At 42.8% G+C, this 22,047-nt stretch overlaps 3 protein-coding genes and 1 non-coding gene across 10 annotated transcripts in view; 1 reads left to right on the forward strand and 3 right to left on the reverse strand.

Annotated features, from left to right (window-relative positions):
- LOC113135842 (neurotrypsin-like) overlaps nt 1–1,667 on the reverse strand; it is an 18,763-nt gene extending 17,096 nt beyond the window's left edge. The window contains exon 1 of the mRNA XM_026316152.1: nt 1,370–1,667. Within this exon, the coding sequence (XP_026171937.1) occupies nt 1,370–1,468 (99 nt within the window). The 5' untranslated portion in view covers nt 1,469–1,667. The remainder of the gene's footprint in view (nt 1–1,369) is intronic.
- On the forward strand, nt 700–11,796 carry LOC113135840 (cerebellar degeneration-related protein 2-like). Of its 6 annotated transcripts, none has more exons than XM_026316146.1 (8): nt 700–977; nt 6,652–6,773; nt 6,996–7,097; nt 7,516–7,628; nt 8,314–8,462; nt 8,586–8,756; nt 10,137–10,356; nt 10,873–11,796. In XM_026316146.1, exons 1-8 carry the CDS (start codon nt 970–972, stop codon nt 11,482–11,484), a joined length of 1,497 nt encoding a protein of 498 aa, XP_026171931.1. In that variant the 5' UTR covers nt 700–969; the 3' UTR covers nt 11,485–11,796. The 6 variants fall into 6 exon arrangements, with proteins under 6 accessions (XP_026171931.1, XP_026171933.1, XP_026171934.1 ...); XM_026316147.1 differs by lacking the exon at nt 700–977 and adding an exon at nt 2,520–2,542; XM_026316148.1 differs by lacking the exon at nt 6,996–7,097 and having other exon boundaries at nt 7,513–7,628.
- A 1,137-nt stretch (nt 11,797–12,933) lies between these two features.
- Nucleotides 12,934–21,762, reverse strand: polr3e (polymerase (RNA) III (DNA directed) polypeptide E). 2 transcript variants are annotated; one of them, XM_026316143.1, is made up of 21 exons: nt 21,615–21,762; nt 20,667–20,770; nt 20,441–20,491; nt 20,217–20,294; nt 20,006–20,121; nt 19,792–19,874; nt 19,532–19,639; nt 19,184–19,233; nt 18,969–19,088; nt 18,783–18,868; nt 18,626–18,670; nt 18,439–18,530; nt 18,028–18,148; nt 17,762–17,843; nt 17,615–17,674; nt 17,271–17,428; nt 17,065–17,126; nt 16,496–16,962; nt 15,334–15,411; nt 14,472–14,594; nt 12,934–14,378 (listed from the first exon to the last, which is right to left on the reverse strand). In XM_026316143.1, the coding sequence occupies exons 2-21, from the start codon at nt 20,703–20,705 to the stop codon at nt 14,322–14,324; spliced, it is 2,076 nt and encodes a 691-aa protein (XP_026171928.1). In that variant the 5' UTR covers nt 20,706–20,770; nt 21,615–21,762; the 3' UTR covers nt 12,934–14,321. The 2 variants fall into 2 exon arrangements, with proteins under 2 accessions (XP_026171928.1, XP_026171926.1); XM_026316141.1 differs by having other exon boundaries at nt 20,667–20,775.
- A 174-nt stretch (nt 21,763–21,936) lies between these two features.
- On the reverse strand, nt 21,937–22,018 carry trnal-aag (transfer RNA leucine (anticodon AAG)). The gene has a single exon. It is a non-coding gene; the product is annotated as a tRNA-Leu (tRNA).
- Between the last annotated feature and the right edge of the window lie 29 nt (nt 22,019–22,047).

Raw genomic sequence — 22,047 nt, forward strand, 5'->3', positions numbered from 1 at the left:
TGGTTTTGGTTTAATGTCAGTAAATTGGCTACATCCTCAATTTCCAAGCCCCTTTTTACTTTTCAAACAGTTTTCCCTCATCTCCACCTGCTGCTGGAATCACCTAAACCGTGAAAAAACAGCATCAAGATTTAGTTGATATAAAACAGTAACATCATTTTTAGGAGACAGGACTGATGGAAAATCATTTAGCCGATACAAAGACACACAGTCTTTGGTGCGATGCTGTATTTGTCTAATTATAGGAAGATCTGAGCATGCTGGGAACTTAATCCTATAACTACAACTTATAGTTTTACAGTTGAGCTATCAGACGCGTTTTGGTCTCAGAAATCGAAGTGATGCTGGATGTGATTCAGAGTAGATTTCTCCCTGTTTTCCTGGGAACATCTCTGACATGTTGTTGTGATGTTGCCGACAAAAGGAAGAGCTGCTGCATTCTGGATTCTCCCGATGAGAAGATTTGTTTAATGAAGTCGAAATAAGAAAGACAAAAGCTGAAACTCATCTGCAGTGTGCTATTTGTGCTGCATGCGCGGCTGCTCCCAGTGTTACTGGGTCTAATTAAATCCTGCACATCGCTGTACTCCACTAATGACTTCTACACAGGCTACACAGCTCATATGCTGCACATTTCCACAGCGCGCACACTGGAGTAAAGAATAAGAAACTTAATGAATCTGATGATTAATGGATTCATTGACTATTGGCTGTTTGCAGAGACACAACTTCCAACCAATTTTATCTTCGAAATGACTGAATCTGGCTTGCAGCTGATACTGAGGATGCTCTGACCCACACCTGACAACACCTGCTTCACTAGATTTGGTGTGACAAGCTCCAACAGCCCGTGCAGGGTTCATCCCACAGCACCGCGGGGGCACAGGAGCCACCGACGGGTTCCTCTCATGATATCCCGCCGAGGGGGCTGGAGGAGGAGGGAGGAGAAGCATGGAGGATGATTGAAGGATGGAGAGGTTGTGATTGAAACCATGCATGTGTGTGTGGCAGCAGTAATTGGACAATGCGCTTTGATGACCCCATTAATTGGCTAAAAAACAGATTAGAGGTGTCCGATGCTCCTTTAACGCACCGGCCTCCGCCTGCTTTGTTGGAAATGCATCCAGAATAAATGTGTGGTAGATTTATTGCGAAAAACATACACAGGGCAGTCTTTAAATTGTCTGGTATAGGATTATTCATCTAATAATCAATTTAATTATTGATCTAATTAAGGCTTTTTTGTAAAACCCAGCAGAAGTCATCAAAGCGTGGCAGGCTCCATAAAAAGGAAAGCATAAAAATAGGCCACATTGCAACGTCAAAGCTTTTATCCCCCTCATCATCACAGTCTATAGTGGATACGTACCTCCGCTAACAACGGCAGCCAGAGGCAGGCGGTTCCGATCAAGCACAACATTTCCCGGCTGGTTAGATCCATCCTTCCCGCCCGGTGTGTCCGTGTCATAGCCAGAAACGCCGCCGCTCCACTCCCATCTCTGTGACCAACCTGTCCGTGAGGTGAACCGCTATCCGCCTGTCCCGCTGCTGGAGGAAACGTGGGGAGTGATGATGCAGCCTACGTGGGAGGTTTTACGCACAGAAGACAGGGTGCGGCACTATAAACGTTTACGGGATGGTAGACACACACACACACACACACACACACACACACACACACTGATCCAGTCCTGGGTGAAATAATGGTGAGGTCTGCAAAAAGCTGGTGCCACAGCGTCTGTCTCTGCCTCACACACTCCCTCTGCCAACTGGGAGATTCATTATGGATGAGTCGTTGAATGTGACTTTGTTTTCTGGAGATTAATCACTTTGGCTTATGTTGCACTGTTGTATGGACACAACTATCTCTTCAGCTGATATATGCATGGCATGAAAATCATCTGATGATGTGGGGAAGAGATGCCAAGTTGTGTTCTTTTGTGTTTCCATATTTTTTATGATGAACTGATCAGGAGGATTCACAGACTGAACCAAACCATGTCTTTCTTTTCTGGAGAACAAAGTCAGTGTCCAGTAATAATGGAGGGATTATGAGGCAATGGGCCCTGAGTGCAGACATGTAAAAGCCCCCACACCCCTACATAAGAGCAAGAGTCCCAGTTTCACAAAGACATCTTTTTAGTCATTGTGTCCTTTGTTCATCTTGTGTCTCTCTGTCGTAGTCTTTTGTCTCTTTTTGACCATTTCTTGTCTCTTCACCTGATGGTCCTGTTCAGTAATCTGCACATGCCAATAATACAAACTGTCCTGTGGCCTTTTGAATCCCTTGGATGCTCCACACAGTCCCTCTTAGTAACAGTGAAAATAAAGTTTTTCTCAGAGCCTGCAGGCAATCAGAGCATCAGTTAGTCAAGATCATTCCAAGCTGAGTGACAGAAACTGTTAACAGCAGAGTGCATCATTAGACCAGTCGAAATGCACAGCATGATTTTTTTAATATCTGTAAAGCATTAAAGAATAACTCCACACACTCCACTCTTAGTCCACACAAGTCTCTGGAACAGGAGCAGGGTGTTATCAGGTGTGCTCAGGTGTGTCTGTGCCAGTCTTCAGACTGGATGTAATTTTGTGATTGCATCATGATTTCAACCTCAAAACAAAGTTTACCACCTGGAGCTCATAGTTACTGCAAAACAATGAGCTTGTAAATATATGTGATGTAAAGTAGCTGTAAGGGACCAAACTGCAGTAAACCAGGTAAAAGATAATCTGTAATTAAAACTGTTTTGTCTTTGTTATTGCTGCAGCTCCTTTTCATAGACCTGATAAAACATAATCCGCTTCGTGAGGAAAGATGCAAACTGTCAAATGAAATAAAATCAGCACAGCAGCAGTTTTGGCTGAAAGTGTCAAACACACTTCATAAAGAAAAAGAAATACGGATTTGACTGTAGCTGTTGACAAAATAGCCTGAATGTTTTGCTTCAAAATGTTGTGTTTGAGGCTGATCCAGTAAGATGCGTTTCAGATCAGTGCAGCTAAAAACAGAGGCAGCTGCCAGGACGTTTTGTCTTCACTCAGCAGTTGGATGTTACTGCTGGAGAGAAGTGGTCAACTCAGCTTTTTCCTGCTCATGCGTGTTTGTGCTTAAACTTATCAGATCCCCAGAAATACTGTAAACACCAAGATGCTGTGTGCACTCAGAAAAACATGGATGCAACTCGTACAGTGACCACCACTCTTCATATGTAGTTCACTTTTCCTGATGGTTTAAGATGTATTAACAGTGGTGTAAATGCCAATGACAGTTTTTGTGTCCAAAACATTTCATGTGATCATGTAAACCCAAAGATGTTCAGTTTACAAGACAAAGTACGAGCAGTAAATTCTCATGTCTGAGAATCTGGAACTGGATGTTTGACATTTATATTTGAGTTACCTTGGCACAGTGGTGCTTTAAGCTAAATCATCAGCAGCAGCTTCAGCCTTGTCGTTTAGTCTTGTCTTCATCTACACACAACATCAGGCATCTGTCGTTTCAACCTCTCCCTACACTGGCTGTTCATCTTCACAGGCTGATTTTTCTCTTGGATTCTAATAAAAAAAAATTTCTTCTTTTCTTTGAGTGCACCATCATCCACGCACAGAAACGAAGGCATGAGACGTATCTGTTTCCCAGAATTACCAAACTAGGCCTCTGTGATCCCCTGAAGCTGCGTGAGAGAGATTAGCTAAACTCATCTACTTCACAGAGTTTTGTTTTACCCATGAGCCCCAGGGTGGGAGATTATTCGTGAAATTAAACTTTTTTTTTTTTTTTTTTTTAAGTTTCATAATTTTCCCTGCCAATGATGCCTTTGATGTCGGTGCTCAGTTGATAACAGTTTGCTATCTTTGACCCAAATCCAATTTCTCTCATCATCATCATTTCCATCACTGTTTTTCTCTCTCTGTTTATCTCTGTCACTTTTTCCCAGTTCTCTCATTCCTAATTTTCTGTTTATTGCATTCAGTGCCTGTAAACAACATGAAGAGACCGCTGCAGCATTACAGTCATGCCTGCTATACATATGCATGTATGTACAGTATTCAGCCTGTGTGCTTTCTTGCTTCTGCCAACGTCTTTGTCTTTTTTTCCCCCCACACGAGTCCATATGTGATCCTGGATGAGAGTTGGCATCACGCTGATTTTTGCAAACGCCTGGTTGTCATGGCAACACAGCGGCTCTCAGTATCCTTGACTGTTTGTGCACATGTCCAGAACAAAAGGCAACACAACACAAAAAAATCCTAAAACCAACCAATTAATATCACTGCAGGCTCAGTGCTCTCTGCCTGTCATGATGAATTTCTGCAAAAAGAAAGAGCTTTGAACATTAACTTAAAACAAGCGCTCACACAGCAGTCAGAGGTTTTTTCATATGTATTGTACATGTGTGTGTTGAAGTTAGTACCCAGAAGCACTTCCTTAAATCCCATTACACCACTCCCCAGCTCCTGCTCACCCCCCTGCCAAAACATCGAGACGATCCAATCCCCACAGCTAAGACAGTTGGTAGAGCGACGGATCAGTAAAGCTCCAAATCTCTCTTTTAATGACTCATTACTGTTAGCAGCAAAACATTAACGGCACTGCGTTCATGTTAAGGAAACACCATTACTAACCCAGAATGCTGCAGGGAGGAACGTGTCAGCGGGTTGGTAGCACAGTGGTAATCATCCTGTTTGCTTGCACTCTTCTCTGTAATATTTCAATTTCCTCCCTTAGTTTATCTGATTTCCTTTTGCTTGCAAACCCATTATTGTGCTGCTTGAAGACACCTTTACTGCCACAGAGCAAATGTGACTGGAAACCATGTTTTGCGTTTGAGATGCACTTCTAATCATTTTTCTGACAGGGAGATAAAAAACGGGGGAGGCTAAAGGAGCACATGGGGCCATTCTGCCATTTCACCCCCCATGAAATTCAAAAGGAAACGGCAATATAGCATCAATAAAAGCAAAAATGCCACGGGTGTAAGTACAGATAGGAGGCAAACACAACCAGTGTGTTGATTCTGCAAAAAAAAAGATCACAGCTATTTTATCACTCTAAGAAGCCAAATCCCCGCAGAGAGCTGCTGCTTCCTGGTCTGCCTTCTCTCTCATCTCGCTGACAGTGGAAAAACAGAGACAGAGAAATCAGGAGGATGATGGAGGACGGCGGGGAAAAGAGGGGACACACTGAGAGTGAAGCACAAAAAGAGGAAGCAAATAGGACATGAAAGGGCTGGAGCAGAGAGCTTATGATGTTGTAGCCTCCAATCCTCAACCTGTCTGAATAATATGGCCTAGTGTAGTGAGACGTTACAGCATGATGTCTGTCCCAGCAGCCAGAGTGTGTTCTGACTTATTCATGGGTGGTAATGTTTGGTCAATGAAACCTCAGCACCAACATTAATTCAAAAACAAACTTTCTATAACAAATGCTTCTACTTTTTGACCTGGTGATGGCATCAGAGGAAAAAATCAGTGCAGCTGATTAAATGCCTTAGGTTATCTGTCCTGAGGCTCAACACACCACAGAGTGTGTTGAGCTATTTGATCCTGTTCATTTTTTTAACAAGCAGAAACCCATGTATGTTTCATTTGTATTTATTTCGGTGCTCCAGAGAATAATTGACTGTGAATCAGTTTGTGTTTGTGGATGTTCTTTGTCAGAGTAAAAGGCAGACATTAGGCTTTGTTGTGTTGAACAGCGTCAGGGCAAAATGTGAGCTCACACTGCCACCAACTGATGGATAATCATGTCTGCATGTTAAACATCTAAAAACATTAAAAAATATTTACAGCACAGATGATAAAGTAAACTACAAACTCAAAACAGAAAAGCAACAAGCACAAAACTATTTACAAAATGTTCATCTGACAAGACAAAGTCACACAGTCCACGTCGTTTGGGCAAGTGAAAGTCATTCATTGGTTGGATTTGGATTATCCTGAAGTTATAGAACCAAGTGATATCAGTTGTTTAAAATTAACCACAGCAAAGCAGCTCTTCTTCCATCTGTAGAGACTTTCTGACTTGTTTCAAACTGATTTCCTGATTATTTGATTGTGAATGTCAATATTCTGTCAGTGGTGAGTGTTTTGTAGCTGCAGCGCCCCCGTGTGGTCACGTAGACTCTGCTCCTGTCAGAGGAGGGAGGAGCAGGTGAATTGGTGTTCAAACCGAGAGACAGACAGGTGTACACCGGAAACCGCGCTAATAACTTTCAAAATAAAATAAACCCCACCCTTAAGGAAATTACAAAAATCCAAATAGTGGAGTGGTTTTATCATATTCATATCATGTTAAGTTAAACTATTGATGTTATAATGAAATAATATTTCTATGTATGCATTTATTTTTTAGGAGCACCATCTTTGATTGCATTTATCTTACCTGTAAACATCCCATAGGCCTACTGAGTTTTTACATTCTTTTATGTCTATTTTGTTATGTGCAGTTATACAACGCGTTTATTCTGAAATTAATCCGGAAACCTGTGTTGGACGCAGCTGAGTCGCATCAGCAATGATCGGTCCGTCTGTCCGGTGATGAGCGCACACCGGTGCCGGTTGCAGGAGAGCGGACGCTGGCAGGAAGGACGCGGGTTGGGTCGTTTATCATCGTTTATCAAACTCTGCGTGTGTCCTGTTTTAACACAGGACTAATCCCGACACTGTGCGACTGATCCGAGCCGGGAAGATGCTGACAGACACGAGTGTGGAGGAAGAATTTGAGATTAAGGAGGAGGAACCGTGGTACGACAAGCAAGACCTTGAACATGGTACAGTTTCCTTTCAGTCTTTGTCTCCGAAGCCTTAAAGAAAAAGATCATTTCTCTATTTAATTTAACAGCCAAAGACAAAAGCAGCTGTGTTTTTTGTATATGTTTTTTTTAATGTATATATATCTGTGTGTCAGCATTAAGCCTCGCAGGTGCACAGGAGGCTCAATTTGTGGGAATTTCCATGTGATTTTTCAGAAGCTCTGATCTGTGTTGTTTTAGTAAGGATGTCTAATGAGTCGACAAGCTGTTTTAGAAGAAGTGAAGCACAGAGACAGGCTGCAGAAAAAGGCAGGAGTCAGCAGAACACGCATGCGGCAAAAGGTCCATCTGAAATGAAGTAGTAGCTTTGACCTCATCCCTTTTTTCTTTATTGCGTTTACAATGAAGATTTTGTTATTTCCTCCTAATGTCTCACATTTCTACACCAGTTGTGTCAGCTTTACTATTTATTTGGTGGTTTTTGTGTTAGATGGTAGAGGGCAAGGCAAAGTCAGTGGCTGGATAGTTGTTTCCGGTGAATTAATAGGCACATAATAAATAACCAACAGACCCTCAGACCCTGCACCTAAACTGGATAATCCCTGTGGCATCAATTTAAAAAATACGGTGACTGGACTCCTGCCAACACCACCATCACCTCACAAAGCTGTTTGTACAGTAAAGTCCCCATGTCTCCTTCAGTGAGACTCAACTCTGAGCCCTAAAGCAGTTATGGTTCCTCATTCTGTCTCCCCAGCAGACCTGCAGCTGGCAGCCGAGCTGGGAAAGACGCTCCTGGAGAGGAACAGGGAGCTGGAGCAGGGGCTGCAGCAGATGTACTCCACCAACCAGGAACAGCTGCAGGAGATCGAGGTAAAAGAGATGTCTAACTGTTGGTGTCTTCATCCAGAATCCACAGCTACAGTAAACGGAGCTTCTGGGAAAAATGGAGAACCTGTCAGTTTAGAACCTACTTTGTTTCACGGGGCCATGAGTTCCTCTTTAACGCAGCAGGAAATTGTACCATCACACGATTATATTAGATTACAAAGGTCCTAAATTAACCTAAAAGAAAAACACAATATGCTGCTGAACAAGGGTGTAATTTCCACTGGGGATCAGGTTCCAGTTGGAAATCATTTCAAACAGAAATTAAGAACACTCAGCATTAACTTATCCTTTTACTGATCTTCCAGTCTGAGGTGTGTGACACTAAATCCTTCCCTACATGTCACTGCTGACACAGAATTAATCTCTTAAGACCTGTAGTCAATACTTGTGACGTTGCAGCTCTGACTCTGGCTCGTCAACTGTGTTACAATGAACTTTGTGTTGTGTTCACTGTCACTTGAATGAAAGGTGTTAGATACATTAGGAACACCCTGATAAATATCTTTAAAAGAATTTCATTCCATTTACTAGTAATTGTATTGGTCTTTTATCTATGAAACCAGTCCTGTTTGTTTTTCATGCTTGATGTCTGTTGTTATTGACACCTTAGCAGACAATGTAGAATAAATGGTCTATTTTTGTCCTCAACCTTCTTCATGTCCTCCAGTACTTGACAAAACAGGTGGACCTCCTGCGGCAGGTTAACGATCAGCATGCGAAAGTGTACGAGCAGCTTGACGTGTCGGCCCGTGAGCTGGAACAGAGCAACCACAAACTGGTTCAGGACAACAGGTCGGCTCAGCAGAAGATCCAGGGGTAAGACGAGAGATGTGGATTCTCTGATTGTTCCAGATTTCCCCCATGTTAATAAATGATATAGTGTTTAGGACCAAAATACTCTTTGGGAACCTTAAAGAGCTTTGTTTTTTATCTGTGCAGGCTGATGGAAACAGTGGACCTGCTGCAGGTGCAGGTGGAGGAGCTGCAGCATCAGGTGGAGGACCTGAAGCTGAGTCCTTCTCAGCCTCAGAAGCCTCCACACAGAGGGATGTGGTCAGGTCGCAGCACCCAGAGTGTGTCCTGCCTGAAAGAGCTGCAAAACACGCTCAGGTGACGACACCCACACACTGTACTCATTTATTATTAGTGTTGGAGCCATTTATCAGGCATAAACACCAAACATGTATTAGTTTCAGGTTGTCAAATATGAGGATGTGCTGGAGTTAGAAAAGAGCAAATGCTTTTGGAGCCCTAGCTCAGGTGAATGCGCTGTACTAAAAACTGAGATACTGACAATATTCAGGGTCAAAATAATCATTTATAATTTCTTCAACCTGGTAAAGTTAATCTCAGTTGATGCAGATGTTTGTTTTTTTTTTTGTACTTTTCAAGAAGGGAAACAGCAAATTCCACTGAGACCTCTTGCCTTTATCTGTGCTCGATGTGTGCTAATCCTCATCACTGGCAGTCGGCAACGTCTGCCTCACAGCAAACTGAACCTTTCATGCTCTGGTCACTTCCTGTTGGCTCGAACAGGGTTCATTCACTGCCTGAGTTTAATCTAAGTGCTGCGTAATCTTGTTAGGACTGCTCCATCAAAACATCCAGGTCAGATGATGGAAATCTCATTGATAAACATGAGAGACAAACATGAGGCTGGTCTGAAGTGAACTCAGTGCAGATGAGGTTGGAAGGAAAAGGACAAAGTCTGAGCTGGCGGGTGTGAACACGTCTCCATGTGTCTCTGAAGCTGTGACTGATTATTCAGCTGATTTCTAATCACCTTGGGTCTACAGCTCAGTGTGTTTTTCTCTTATTGGACAGCACTTTGGTTTTTGTGTGTTTCTTATTTTCCGTCGAGCTGTGTATTGGTTTTGCGTATTTTAACACTGCACTGTTTGCTAGACATTTGCCAAAACTATCATTTTCTTTTCACACTTGACATTTTGCTGCCTCAGTGTCAGAAGACTGAACTTTGCTCATGACCTTTAGAGCATTTCGACATCGTTTCTTTCCCTGTCACCTTTAACTTTTTCTTCTTCCTGTGACACATAAAACGATAAAGGCTCATGAAAGGACAAATTAACCGCTTGTGTTTTTAGATAAAGATTAAAATAAACAGGTGTTGAAACAATCTTGACCCTTCAACCTCCACTGGAGCTTTTAACTGTATCACACAGTCTTTATCAGCACATGTACTAGATATTCAAGCTCTCTGTGGTTCTAGGACATTTTCCAGGTAGTAAGTTTTGTAGCTCCACTGTTCTTTTATGAAGAATAGTCCATTTAAAGGGACAATTAGACGTGTGTTTATTTGCCAAGAAGTTACTGCTTCACGTAAGCCCCTGTCAGTTTTACACAAAAACAATTAATTTACTGTTTTTACCTCAGGACAGATGCAGGTCACCATTATGCTAAGTTAATCTGATCTCCTGCTGGCCTCATGTTTATATGATGCACATGCTTATAAGTGTCTGTGTTTCTGTACAGGTGCGACTATGATGCTGATGAACCCTCAGACAATCTTGAGTTCTCAGACACGTCGTGGCGTGAGGAGGAGCAGGTGTCACTACAAGAGTCCCTCCAAAGCCTCCAGGCCAATTTTGCCAGCGAGCGTGCTCGGAGAGAGGAGGCAGAGCGAGAGGCCGAGCTGCTCGCCGGTGAGAACGCAGCGCTGGAGCAGCAGCTGGCAGGGATGGAGGGATGTCAGGTATGGCTGTCTCACAAAATGTCTGTTTGCTAGCTATGAGCCCTAACCCTCTCATGTTGTCTGAAAGTTCAGTTTGAAAGAGGAAATATCTGAATAGAAAGAATTGCACAAAACATTAATCCTGTTAGATTATTCACCATTTTCATCACATGAGAGCTCTGTACTTTAAACTTTTAAGCAGCTTTCAGTAGCTAGCCTGGCTGTAGTCTCTGAATTACTATTTGAAAGATTTCAAGGTATTAATCTCCTTTTGGTCTTGTTAAACGCCATGTCGCTATAGAATAATTTCCAGTTAAACATTTCCAGCTACTGTCTTTGGTCTATAAAAACCTTTAAAATCACTTAGATAAATTATGATCCTCTTTAAGGTTTTTATCTGAACACGTCATTTTAAAAGGCAATAATTCTCCTCTAAACCTAAGTATAACCACCCACTCCCTCCATCCTTCTTTTATCAAATGTGTCAGTGTTTAGTTGCTCTCATCCATTTCTAAATCATTTTTCTCTCTGCTTCAGGCCAGAGTATCTGAGCTGGAGCATGAAGCTGAGGAGCTTCGTCAGTTCTGGAAGTCAGAGTCCTCCTCGAGATCCAGCAGGCCAGACCTCCTCCACAACCTGCTGCGGGACTCCATGTTCCTCACCCCAGAGGAGGAGAATGAAGCGGAGGCAGTTGCAGCCAAAAGCCCCCATGTCCTGAAGCGCTGGGACAGTGAGCGGCTGAAAGAGGCACCCAACTCCACCAACAGGATCTCTGACCACGAGTGCTCCTGCGTCCGCCGAGCCGAGGTAGTGAAGTATCGTGGGATCTCGCTGCTTAATGAGGTTGACGCCCAGTACAGCGCCCTGCAAGTGAAGTACGATGAGCTGCTGCGGCGCTGCCACCAGGGGCTAGAGGAGGAAATGCAGGACAGGCTCAGCCACAAGTCAGTCCAGACGCCATTCTTCACCACCACTTCTCCTGTTGTAACGGACATGGAGGTCCATGACGATGACTTTCACCAGCCAGCATACAAGGAACTTTTTAGGGAAATTTTCTCCCGGATTCAGAAAACCAAAGAGGACCTGATTGAAAACAGGGGGAGACCATCATCTGCTGCCTGTTCTACAATAGGTCGTCCACTGAAATGAGAGACCTGCTGCACCAGTAATTATTGTCTTCCAGTTACAGAGCTCTTGGAGGACTTTTAGAGCAGCACATGAAGCTCATGCTACTCTGTTTTTTGCCCAGAAATGGTGATCGCCACACAGAGGGGTTAAGAGATTAGAGAGATGTGAAAACAAGAAGGCCAAACACCAGCAGCTCACGTCTCAGTTATGGCTCATGTTGCACAGAAACACCAGTGCCTAATGCTGCCATTTGTACACTCACCCTGCCTCCTTTTGCACAACCCGGGTTTTAAACAAGGAGATCATTTCTGGACAAGGATGTAGTTTCCTGTACCTGACACCTGAGAAGCAAAGGTTCCTGGAAAAATCTAGATGTAAAGAAGTAATTTGGTTCTAATTCTATGGCGCCTGTCTAATAATTGCTGGTGACCTTTAAAGTCAGCTGAACTAATTATATATGATTTTTATTTCCAGTTAACTTGTCAGTCAGGCTGTAAAGTTTCAGCAAATATGAAGTTCTAAAAACTGAGCATCACTTGTTTTATCTGATGATTAGACAAGTAGCCGATCAGTTTACAATCTGTTTACAATCGTAAAACACAAAAACCCAGCAAATCCTCGCATTCGAGAGGCTGGAACCAGATCTTTTTGGATGTTTATGCTATAAATTTAGTTGAATGTTTGATCAGTTATCAAAACTATTGACTATTAATTTTCTACTGATTCAGCTACTTAAAACAGAAACTAAATTTTCTAGTAATAGAAACAGCACCACTGCTGTATCTAGCTGCCTTTGGTCTACAGCTCCTGTGATCTAATGTGAACTTTTAAATTCAGTGCAACAAAAAAATTAAACGTTGTCTCAGCAATAGTTTTGGCTGCGTCCAGAACACAGAACAAATCCACAATGACCAGTATAGGATTAGATGTTATACTGGTGAGATTGCTGTAATTGTCACATGTACTCCTCTAACATTATACTTGATAATTGTATGGTAGGTTAGTTGACTGTGAATGTTATATGAAAGGTAAGCTCTAAGGTTTACCACAATAATAACTCTCTATGTACTTGACAATGTAATGGCCACTTGATATATTAGAGCCACATAGAAGCTGTTTTCTGCAGCATTTGTTGCTTTTGCTGCCTGTTCGTGTCCTTATTGAGCTTTAAAGCTGAGCACGTATTTGTTGACATCCTGTTGGATCCCAGAGATGCACTTTAGGTTTGCACAGGCATTATCAGGGCTTTTCTGACACTGTCCTATGTAGTTATTGTAAGTATGTTTTACACTTTCAGTTCATGTATGATGCATATTTACCTGTTTTAATGGCTGGACCTTATTGTTCATGTTACTGTTCTGAGCCACAAAAACATGAAGCAAGCTGAGACACCAGGTTTGTCTTTTTTGTAGAGTCAGTCCAGGGGTGCCCCACCCTGCTTCTTTTTGAAAAATGACAGATGAACATATAGAAGTTGACATTATCATCTTTATTGAGCAGTGAGTAACAAACCAATGAAAAAATACAACTGTCATTAGTTGATGATGTAGGAAAATGTAAATGTAGTTTTTATTTATCTTTAAGGTCTAAATGTCAAAGTATTTCAGTGAAAATCAAAGTAGTATTGTTCCTGTTATTTCTCATACAGATGGTAGGAGTTTGACCTGAATGCCTTGTAACAGCAGAGGCACTTTAGATGGAGGCTCAAGATAGCAGCACATGGCGATACATCAGCGTATCCATAGCAACAACTCCCCCATCACTGCAGACGACGGTCCAGCGTGCTTACCGAACTATGGCCCAGTCCATAGACACGCCCAGTCAAAAGTTTGGGCACGCTTGGGAAACTGTCCACACTTTTGACTGGTAGTGGAGTTTGTACACTGGATTAAACACCAACAGATTTACAGCAAAACTTTAATCCACATTAGCATCTTTATTGGCTTTCAAAATCAGTCACTCAAGTTTCTCTCAAAAGGAAAACCACTTGAATCTCTGTACATTCAACCCAGAAAAACAAACCAGCATTAACCATTTAGCCCAGGTTTTCTTAAACTTTCTGTATTTCGACTGAATAATTCAGCAAAGTGGGAAAAGCCACATCAGATGTAGCAGCTTCCAGGTCCATGATTGCCAAAAACATAATGGAGGTGTCCATAGGTTCATCTTCCCTGTTCAACGTAAGTGTCAAGATATTTGGGGAATTTTGGATTGTTAATGCATCATTTCTTCCCCTTCTTTTCCATACTTACATATTTTTAACTCAGCAATTTTATCATCCACCCTTAAAGCTCTGAGGGTGGAATAAATAAGAGTATTAAATAGATGTTCTTTAACTGAGTCAGCTCTAAGAAATTCTCTCCAAAGGCCATTTAACAATGTTTGCTTTGTTTCTAATTAAGTAAAACATGAAGTAAAATGAAAGCACTCTGAGCCCCGGTTGCTGTCAACAGTAAACACCATCCTGATGTGGTAAAAGCTGAATTCAAAAATAACACTTCATCAATCAATTCAAAAACCTACTGATAAACCATATTTATACATCTCTTAATATTTTTTTTTAAATCCCCCCCCCCCCCCCCACACTCTCCATCTGTTGGTGTGAGGGTGAGGAGTTTCTGTCCTCCGCGCTGCATCAGAGTGCTCACATTAATATCACAAATGCTTCAGTTGAAACGAGAAAAGCTTCATGTTCTGAGCAGAGCAGACATCAGGGCTGACATGTTTGTCCTCTTGTCGCCTACCTTCAGAGCTGGGTGAGCTGTGACTGGCTCTCATGTCTCTGACTGCCCTCCCACTGGACATCTGGGAGAGGATTTGATTGGCTGAGTGTGACTGCAGGGGGCAGGATCTCGGTGTCAGGACTGTATCGTCCCCTTGAGGTACCACATTCCCCCTTGGCTGTTGCAGCACTCCTACAACAACAGAGGACATGTTAGATCTGGACAACAGAAAACAGGTTAGACAGCTGGGGAAAGACAGATGTTCAGTCCCACCAGCCTTCTTACATTTAATAGCCGGTCGATGTCGGACTTAGGGATGTCTCCAAGCTCCTGTGCCAGTCTGGCTTGTATTACGTTCCTCCTGACCCGGTAGTTCTTGGTGAACACGTCGTACAGCAGCCGACGGTGCTGCAGAGGGAGAGACCATGGGGACATGTGTCATCACTTTCTTACCAAGTCAGTTTTAGAGGATCAACACATCTGAATAAATCTAAAGCTTGAACCAGCAGCAGTTCAGCTTAGAATAAAGACTGAAATGGAGGAAAAGTGCAGCTTGATTCTATCACAAACAAACTCCACCTCTCAGCATCTCTTAAGCTCATTAAAGAATATGTGAGATTTGTTTTCAAATCCAGATAAAAATACAGTGTTTTTGTAACAACCATAAGTCCCTGAGCCTGGTCACAAAATGGCACATAGACTGTGAATATAACCACAACAAACACTGTACATTGGTGAGCTGTGAAATGTTGACAGGTCATATTCCAACAGAGCCAGGCTGCTGTTCTCTTTCCAGTCTGTGTGCTAAGCTAAGCTAACATGTTTAGCATACAGCTATTAGACAAAAAACAAACACACTATCATCTTTATGCTCAGTCTATTGCAGATATTTGCAGATCAAATGCACTGGAGGCCACAAAGCAACAACCATCATTATAACTTTCCCATTTGAAATTTAAAGAGAAACAGGCCAAAAAAAACTGAATCATGTTGCAACAATACAACTAACCAGTCACTTCATGTGCTTCCTGAAGCTCGTGTGAAATTTAGTGCTTTGACTTATGTTTTTTGTGGTGCAGCTGCAAATGTCTGCAGGCAGAGCAAGACCAGAAGGATGTTATAAGAGGGGTGATGTGAGAGTGTTTACCTTGTCGAAAACCTCTCCTGACTCCCACAGACCAAACACCTTCTGTTCATCGGGGGCTGCCGTGCTCTGGGCAGGAAACTAAAGTTGGAGGGAAACAGACAAGTTAGAGGGGCCCCTGACCACAGAGCCAAACAATCTGCCTCACAGACACTTTAATTATCTGTTAATGTTACCTCTATCCAAAATGCCAAACAGAACAGGTTAACCAGACGGACTAACAGCGAGCCCCTGAAACCAGGGATTAACCCTTAAGACATCACGCCGACTTAAAACTGATGCTTAAACAGTCAGACAGCTACACAGTGTTTACTTTGACGAAGACTACAAGCCACCTGCTTCCAGATCTGCCTGTGTACACCAACAAGCACCCAGGCTACCCCTCCCTGAGTTCTAATCATCTTTGTTTCAAGTCTGATAATCTGTTGCATAACAAAGATGGTGTCTGGCCAGTCCCTCCCCCATGCTGGTTAAAATCCTCTCAGGTTAAATGGGATAAGGTCTAAGCCAGGACACGGTGGGACAGACCAAGCCACTCCCTGCCCTTTGAGCGAACAGCACACCAAGAAAAACACAGCTGATAAAGTGGAGCGATAACAAACCAACTACATTAAGCCTTCAAACAGCAATCTTAAACCAACAGAGTGTAAACACACAGAGGTGTCAGCTGGCTGCTGGAACCTGAGAACATCATCTACTCCTTTACAAGCAGTAAAGTGCTCACAAGCAAAGTGGCTGTTAATGTCGTTATTCTGCACATAAGAACTGGCAGTGCTGCCTTTGTCAAAACCAAGCCTGTGAAATTAAATCTACCAATGTCTGACTCAAAAAAAAAACAATGAGTCATTTCATCATCCTGTGTCAAAGCCTCAGAAACTGTTGATCAGTTTTACCAGAATGTGTTCAACCTCATCGAACTGCTGCTGATCTATTAACAGTATCAGGTTTGCATTTCACTTAAACAATGCAGCCCTTTGCAGTGTTTTGTCTAGCGCCTCAGTCTTAACACTGAGAAGATCCGAATTAATTTGACTGTAATACAAATGCGTGAACACACACAGACTGAGGAAGATGAAAATACGAGCAGTGTGAATGTGGCTTTATACTGGAAACCTTGTGAGACCTTATTTGGCCATTAAAGTGAATGTTTTCCCTGAATACTCACAGGCACCATTATCTGTTTGCAGTGGCAGAGCAGTATGGTGTCCTGTAGCATGTGGTCCGAGATGGAGTGGAAGACGCTCTGCCCCACTGGCATGGAAGCCAGGTGGAGGTTAAACAGCCTCTTCAACTCATTCAGTGTCAGCACAAAATGTTTCCTGAAAGTCTTTATCACAAAGTCCTGCAGCTCCAGGGACGGCATGTTGGCGGGACTCCCTCCATTAGTGTGATCAAAGCCAGGGGAGGTGGCACAGGGGTAACCGTTGACAGCACCGTTAGGGATGGAGGAGGAGGACGGGGAAGAGGAGGTGTCCATAGGTTCATCTTCCCTGTCACTGATTGGCTCCTGTTTGACCTGGATGGTGCCTCCTGCCCGTCTGGCATCCAGGGCCTTCTGGAGGGATGGCTGTTTTTCCTGTGCTCGCTCCTGAGCCATCTGCAGACGCTGCTCCCCACTGATATGGACAGGTTCTGGAAAACAGATGTCAGCTCAAATAGAATTCTTCTCTGCTTTGTATTTAATGTGTAATATATTAACAGTTGGATATAACAAATAAAAGTCAGTACACACACCAGGCTGAGGGGAATTCTTTGGCATGAAGTCGTCTTTAGAGAATTTAAAGACCTTTTCCAACCTGTAAAAAAATATTTTGGTATAAATTCTTCCTGATCCAGTATCCTTCAAAAAAAGCATTTAACAACACTTGCATGGTGAAAACTTCTTTAGATTAAAAAAACAAAAAACAAAAAAAAACTAAAACCTTTCTCATGGAACCTACTTGCTCTGAATACCGAGCCACAGCATGTGTTGCCTGTGGGCAACATCTGGGTGTTTCTTAATGAAATCTACATCAGTAGGCAACAGGAACTCCCAGCCCCGGTTGATCCGAGGAGCTGCCACATGCTCCAGGAACTCCTTCACATCCTCTGGAGGAAGCTGACAGAGACAAAAGGAAGAGCTTGTTAGTCCTGTTTACCTGAATGAATGGAAACAACTGTAACCTGGAGATGACAAAAGCTACAGCAAGTGTTCCCAGACAAGCTGCTCAGCATCTGAACAATCAGGATGAACTGGCACTAAGCATCTCAGGTAAATTTTGTATCTTCTTTCATAGAGCCATACTTTGATGATGGATGCAATCTCCTTTCTCATCACAGAGCGCTCCAGAGTGAACCTCCACATCTATAAAGGAACAACAAACGGAGTCAGAACCATGCAAAAAAGATCAGGGTTTAAACTCTAAACTTTATGGGTAATTCAGAAGCTCACCACAAAGTCTCTGCCACGACACAAAACTTCTGCAGGAACACCGCTGTGAGCACTGCAGGTGTTTTTAGGATACAGAACATCACTGGGGAGAAACAACACAGGAGCATCAACCAGCTGCCTGGTCCAGCATCAGTTCATAAGCTGTGCTCTTTGTAGGCTGCGTTAGTATAAAATCACACTGCACTGGGGGAACAGATACTCTCTTCATACTTCATTTCCATGTACAAGAGGGTGGGTTCTGATCAATAAAAGCTGCTTGGACTCACCTCTTGACCACCCAGTTCCCCTGAACCAACAGTGCCACCTGCTGGATGCAGCGCAGCACTGCAGTTGAGTCTGTGCCGGAGGCGAGAAGACCCATCAGGTTTGCAAAAGGCATCAGTTTGACTGGAGATGGCAGAAGATGTCAGAAGAAGAGCAATAGAGCTTAGCAATAAATGCTGTATATGTGTTGCCGTATGCTCTGCATGTTTGTAGAAGATGTTTTAAACGGTTTATTGCGTCTGGATTAATTACTAATACACTAACTCCATCTAGCAGAAACAAAAACTGCACACACTTAAATCTATAGAATCCATATGTCACAAATCACTGCTCTTAAAGCACACAGGCCAAGTACTCCTGTGCTGCACCAAAACTTGTTTCTATATATGAACTGTGTTATTGTCTTGGCCTACCATTCTTCATCAGGGTCTTGACTTGCTCTGCCAGCGGCAGAGTGCGCAGTTGGGCCATGGAGAGAACATTACTCGGACCAACAGGCTTCACACTAAGAGTTAAGAGAGGAGATGACGTTAACGTTCATCTCTGGACCTGTGAAGAAGTTGAAAATCAAGCATCTTTCCTTAGAAGAGAAATACTTACACTTTTTCCTCTGCGAGAGGAGGCATCAGCATCGCCAGGTACTCCCTGAGAAAACACAGGGAGTGAGGTACAGAAGGAGGCAAAGTTATATAGGGACTTTTAAACTTACAGAAGACTTTACTGAATTAATGACATGCATTAAAATGTTGAAACTCACTTAGGAGTTTTGACCAGTTCAGAGTTCTGTGAGGCGTCCACAGACTGACAGAACAGGTACTGCTTTTCATGCTCTGAGCGACTGTCCTGAATTCAAATAACATGACAACAATTAGTACTTCATGACAACAGCTCCTCATAACACAACAGTACTAAAATGAGATGTCTTTAGCTCCTCCCCCCTCACCTTGACACTGTGATAGTGTAGGTGAACCCAGGGCTCCTCTGCTTGCTTCTTCTGAAGGTACTCGTATGACTGAATCCTCCTCTGTCGGGCCTGCTCCGACTCTGGCCGAGCAAACCGCACCTGGAATGGGACACACAGGCACCATTTTTAAGAAACGATAGATTTGAGTTGAATTAAGTTTGTGCATGTAAGTGAGTATGTGCACAATGTCTCACCGTGATGGCTTTGGCTTCCTCCTCCGCTTCATCTTGGGATGAGTCTCCACCTGCAAACAACAAAAAAACAGTAAAAATTCAAAAAAAAAAAAAACTATTGTGTTTTTCCAGACCCCATGTTGATGATTTCTTTGAACAATAGTCATAACCCAAAGATATTAAGTTTATAAGGACAAAAAACACAAAAGTAGAAATGAGAAGCTGGAAACAGAGAATGTTGGTATTTTGGTTGAAGCCAAACCAAATTGTTGCTTAATCATCTAATCAATACAGTTTTAGAAAAGCGGTAAATGTTTTTTTTCCCCTATCTTACTAATTTCTTTGAAAAACCAGGAAAAACCAACACACCTTCATTGGCAGCCTCCCTCTCTCTGGTTTTGCTGTCGGCTTTGTCCAGGTAAGAAAAGCTCGGTCTCATCTGGAGGATTCCTGTCAGAGGTGTGATGTGAAGCTCACCTATGGACACAGGTGAACCAATCAGAAACCAAATCCTGGTTTTCAGCCATCATATCACACCAAGTTTTTGATCATGGACATAGTCACTCCTGAATAGCAGTACTGGCTTTCTTCAGTGTAAAAGTAGAGAACCACTGGTTATTAGATCAGACCTTTGCGAAACACAGCTGCAGCGTATCTGGAGGTGTTGGTGGTGGCCTGGATGGAGGAGAAGGTCTGTTTGTCCATCATTTTCCTGGAGAAGAAAAGTAAAAGAAAAATGCTCAGGTTAAAACTAAACTACTTACTACTTAGTTAAAACTACTACTCCAAGGCACAGTCAAACACACAAACGATGACAGGCTGAGTGCAGACGAGCTGACATACACTGAATAGGTGTTGGTTTCATCATAAGTGGTGCCATCCACGTTCAGAGCTATCTGCTCTCCTTTGCTACGACAGTAGTTCGGACTCATTGTGTTGATGGCCATTTCCACTTCCACCTGTACGATGATTAGCACAAAAAACTCATAAACATTAGAAGAGAAGGGTTGTTATTTACTAGAGAGAAAATATAAACCAAATGAGTCTCTTTTACCCTTTGCTGCTTAGGCTTGATCTTAGCTGATAAATGACTGACATCATCATAGGTCATAGTGGCTGGTCGGACAGGGTACTGTGTCAGAATAACAAAAATGTGATTAGCGACACCCTGGACATTAGAGATCCATCAGTCTATAGGGTAGAAGCGTTATTTTAGGAAATTGCTCCACCTAAGAAGTCATCTTCAATAGCTTTACTTACAACAACAAAATAACTTACCTGGAAAAGATACAGCTTATCTGCAAGGCTTTTAGCAAGGTACACATCAATCTGAAAAAACAGGAATGATGATCCAAGTTATTCTGTCATGCACAAACTGACATGAATGCTTTTAATGGCAGAGTCTTTCTTAGAGATGTTTGTGATTTCTGCTGTATACACTGTTACTGGCACAGCTGGGTTAATGGACATCAGCTTTCCCTTTACTTTTAGCTTGTGCACATACCTCTTCTATAATGGGGTCATCATCATCCCCACTGGCCATATTGGTATGAGCAAGGAGGGGAGAGGAGATGAAACTGGAAAGGAGCGGCAGCAGATCTCAGAGATCTAACCTGGAAACAAAGAAAAATAACACTAAATGATGGGATTTCGTCTGCACAGTCTCCACACTCATCACAGCTACCAAGTGGTTACACCCACACCGGCAGCAAAAGAACAGTGTGATCCTGCATGTCTGCGTTACATCAGAATTTATTATAACTTTGTCAGGGTGTTTCAGGTTGTCATCCTTCAGGACATCTGCAGTAGAGAGGCTGACATCCATTAGTCCACTCAAGAAAGGAAATCCCTCCTGTTAGTCCATAGAAAGACCATGATCATGCAGTTTGCCAGTTGGCAGGCTAACATTAGGTCACTGACTCAGCCAGGTAAGACTCACATGATGTAAGACATTGAAATCCATAATCAATGGTTGTTCTCCATGCAGACTCTTTTAAAGAAACGGTACAAATAGCTAACGCCACACAGAGCGATTTCAGACTGCACTGTAACACTTAGTACACTTAATTATCCCTAAAAAAATAATTACCAGTCTCCAGCTACATTAGCTTGATTATCAGGCTTGCAACAAACCCTTCAGCCACTTGTGACAGGCCCGCACTCCACTGCGGGTTTATTTTCAGTCTAATGCGAAAATACAGTCTCAAGATGCCAAAAGAAGCAAGAGAGAGAGCAATCACCTCAATATCTCACTCTACGTTAAACATATTAGCAGCAACAGTAGCTAACATGGTTCCAGCCAGCCGGTGCTAACTAGCCTAGCCAGTCCATTTTAGCTTAGCATTAGCAAGCCAGTTTGGCGTGCCAGGCAAAATAACAAACTCAGAATCCGGATCCTGATTAGTACCAGGTCTATTTTTCTAAACGCCTCCAGAGATGATTCAGTTCTCACCTGCACACTTCACTGTAAAGTTTTAGCTATCTCATCCGAGTACGGACTGTCCAGAAATAAGGTGCGCAGAGGTGCAGGAATGGTCTCTAACTCATGCTAACTGAGGCTGAAGTCTGCTGGTGTCGCCTCCCTGTTGACGGTGCGCTACACGGACACGTGGGGAGGTGGCTTTACCCACAATCCACAGCGGGTCTACCGTGTTGTTGTCTTTTGTGTTTTTTTATTTTCACTGGTTTTAAAATAAATGATCCGCCTGTTTATATTTGCATTGAGTCATCGATGACAACATTAGATGTGTATGGTGTTTTAAAAAAAAGGCACTTGGCAGCGGTGGGATTCGAACCCACGCCCCCGAAGAGACTGGAGCCTTAATCCAGCGCCTTAGACCGCTCGGCCACGCTACCGATGTGATTCTAGTCTCTGCTTCATAAAT

Source organism: Mastacembelus armatus, chromosome 19 (genome assembly GCF_900324485.2).
Source record: "Mastacembelus armatus chromosome 19, fMasArm1.2, whole genome shotgun sequence".
Classification (NCBI taxonomy): Eukaryota; Metazoa; Chordata; class Actinopteri; order Synbranchiformes; family Mastacembelidae; genus Mastacembelus; species Mastacembelus armatus.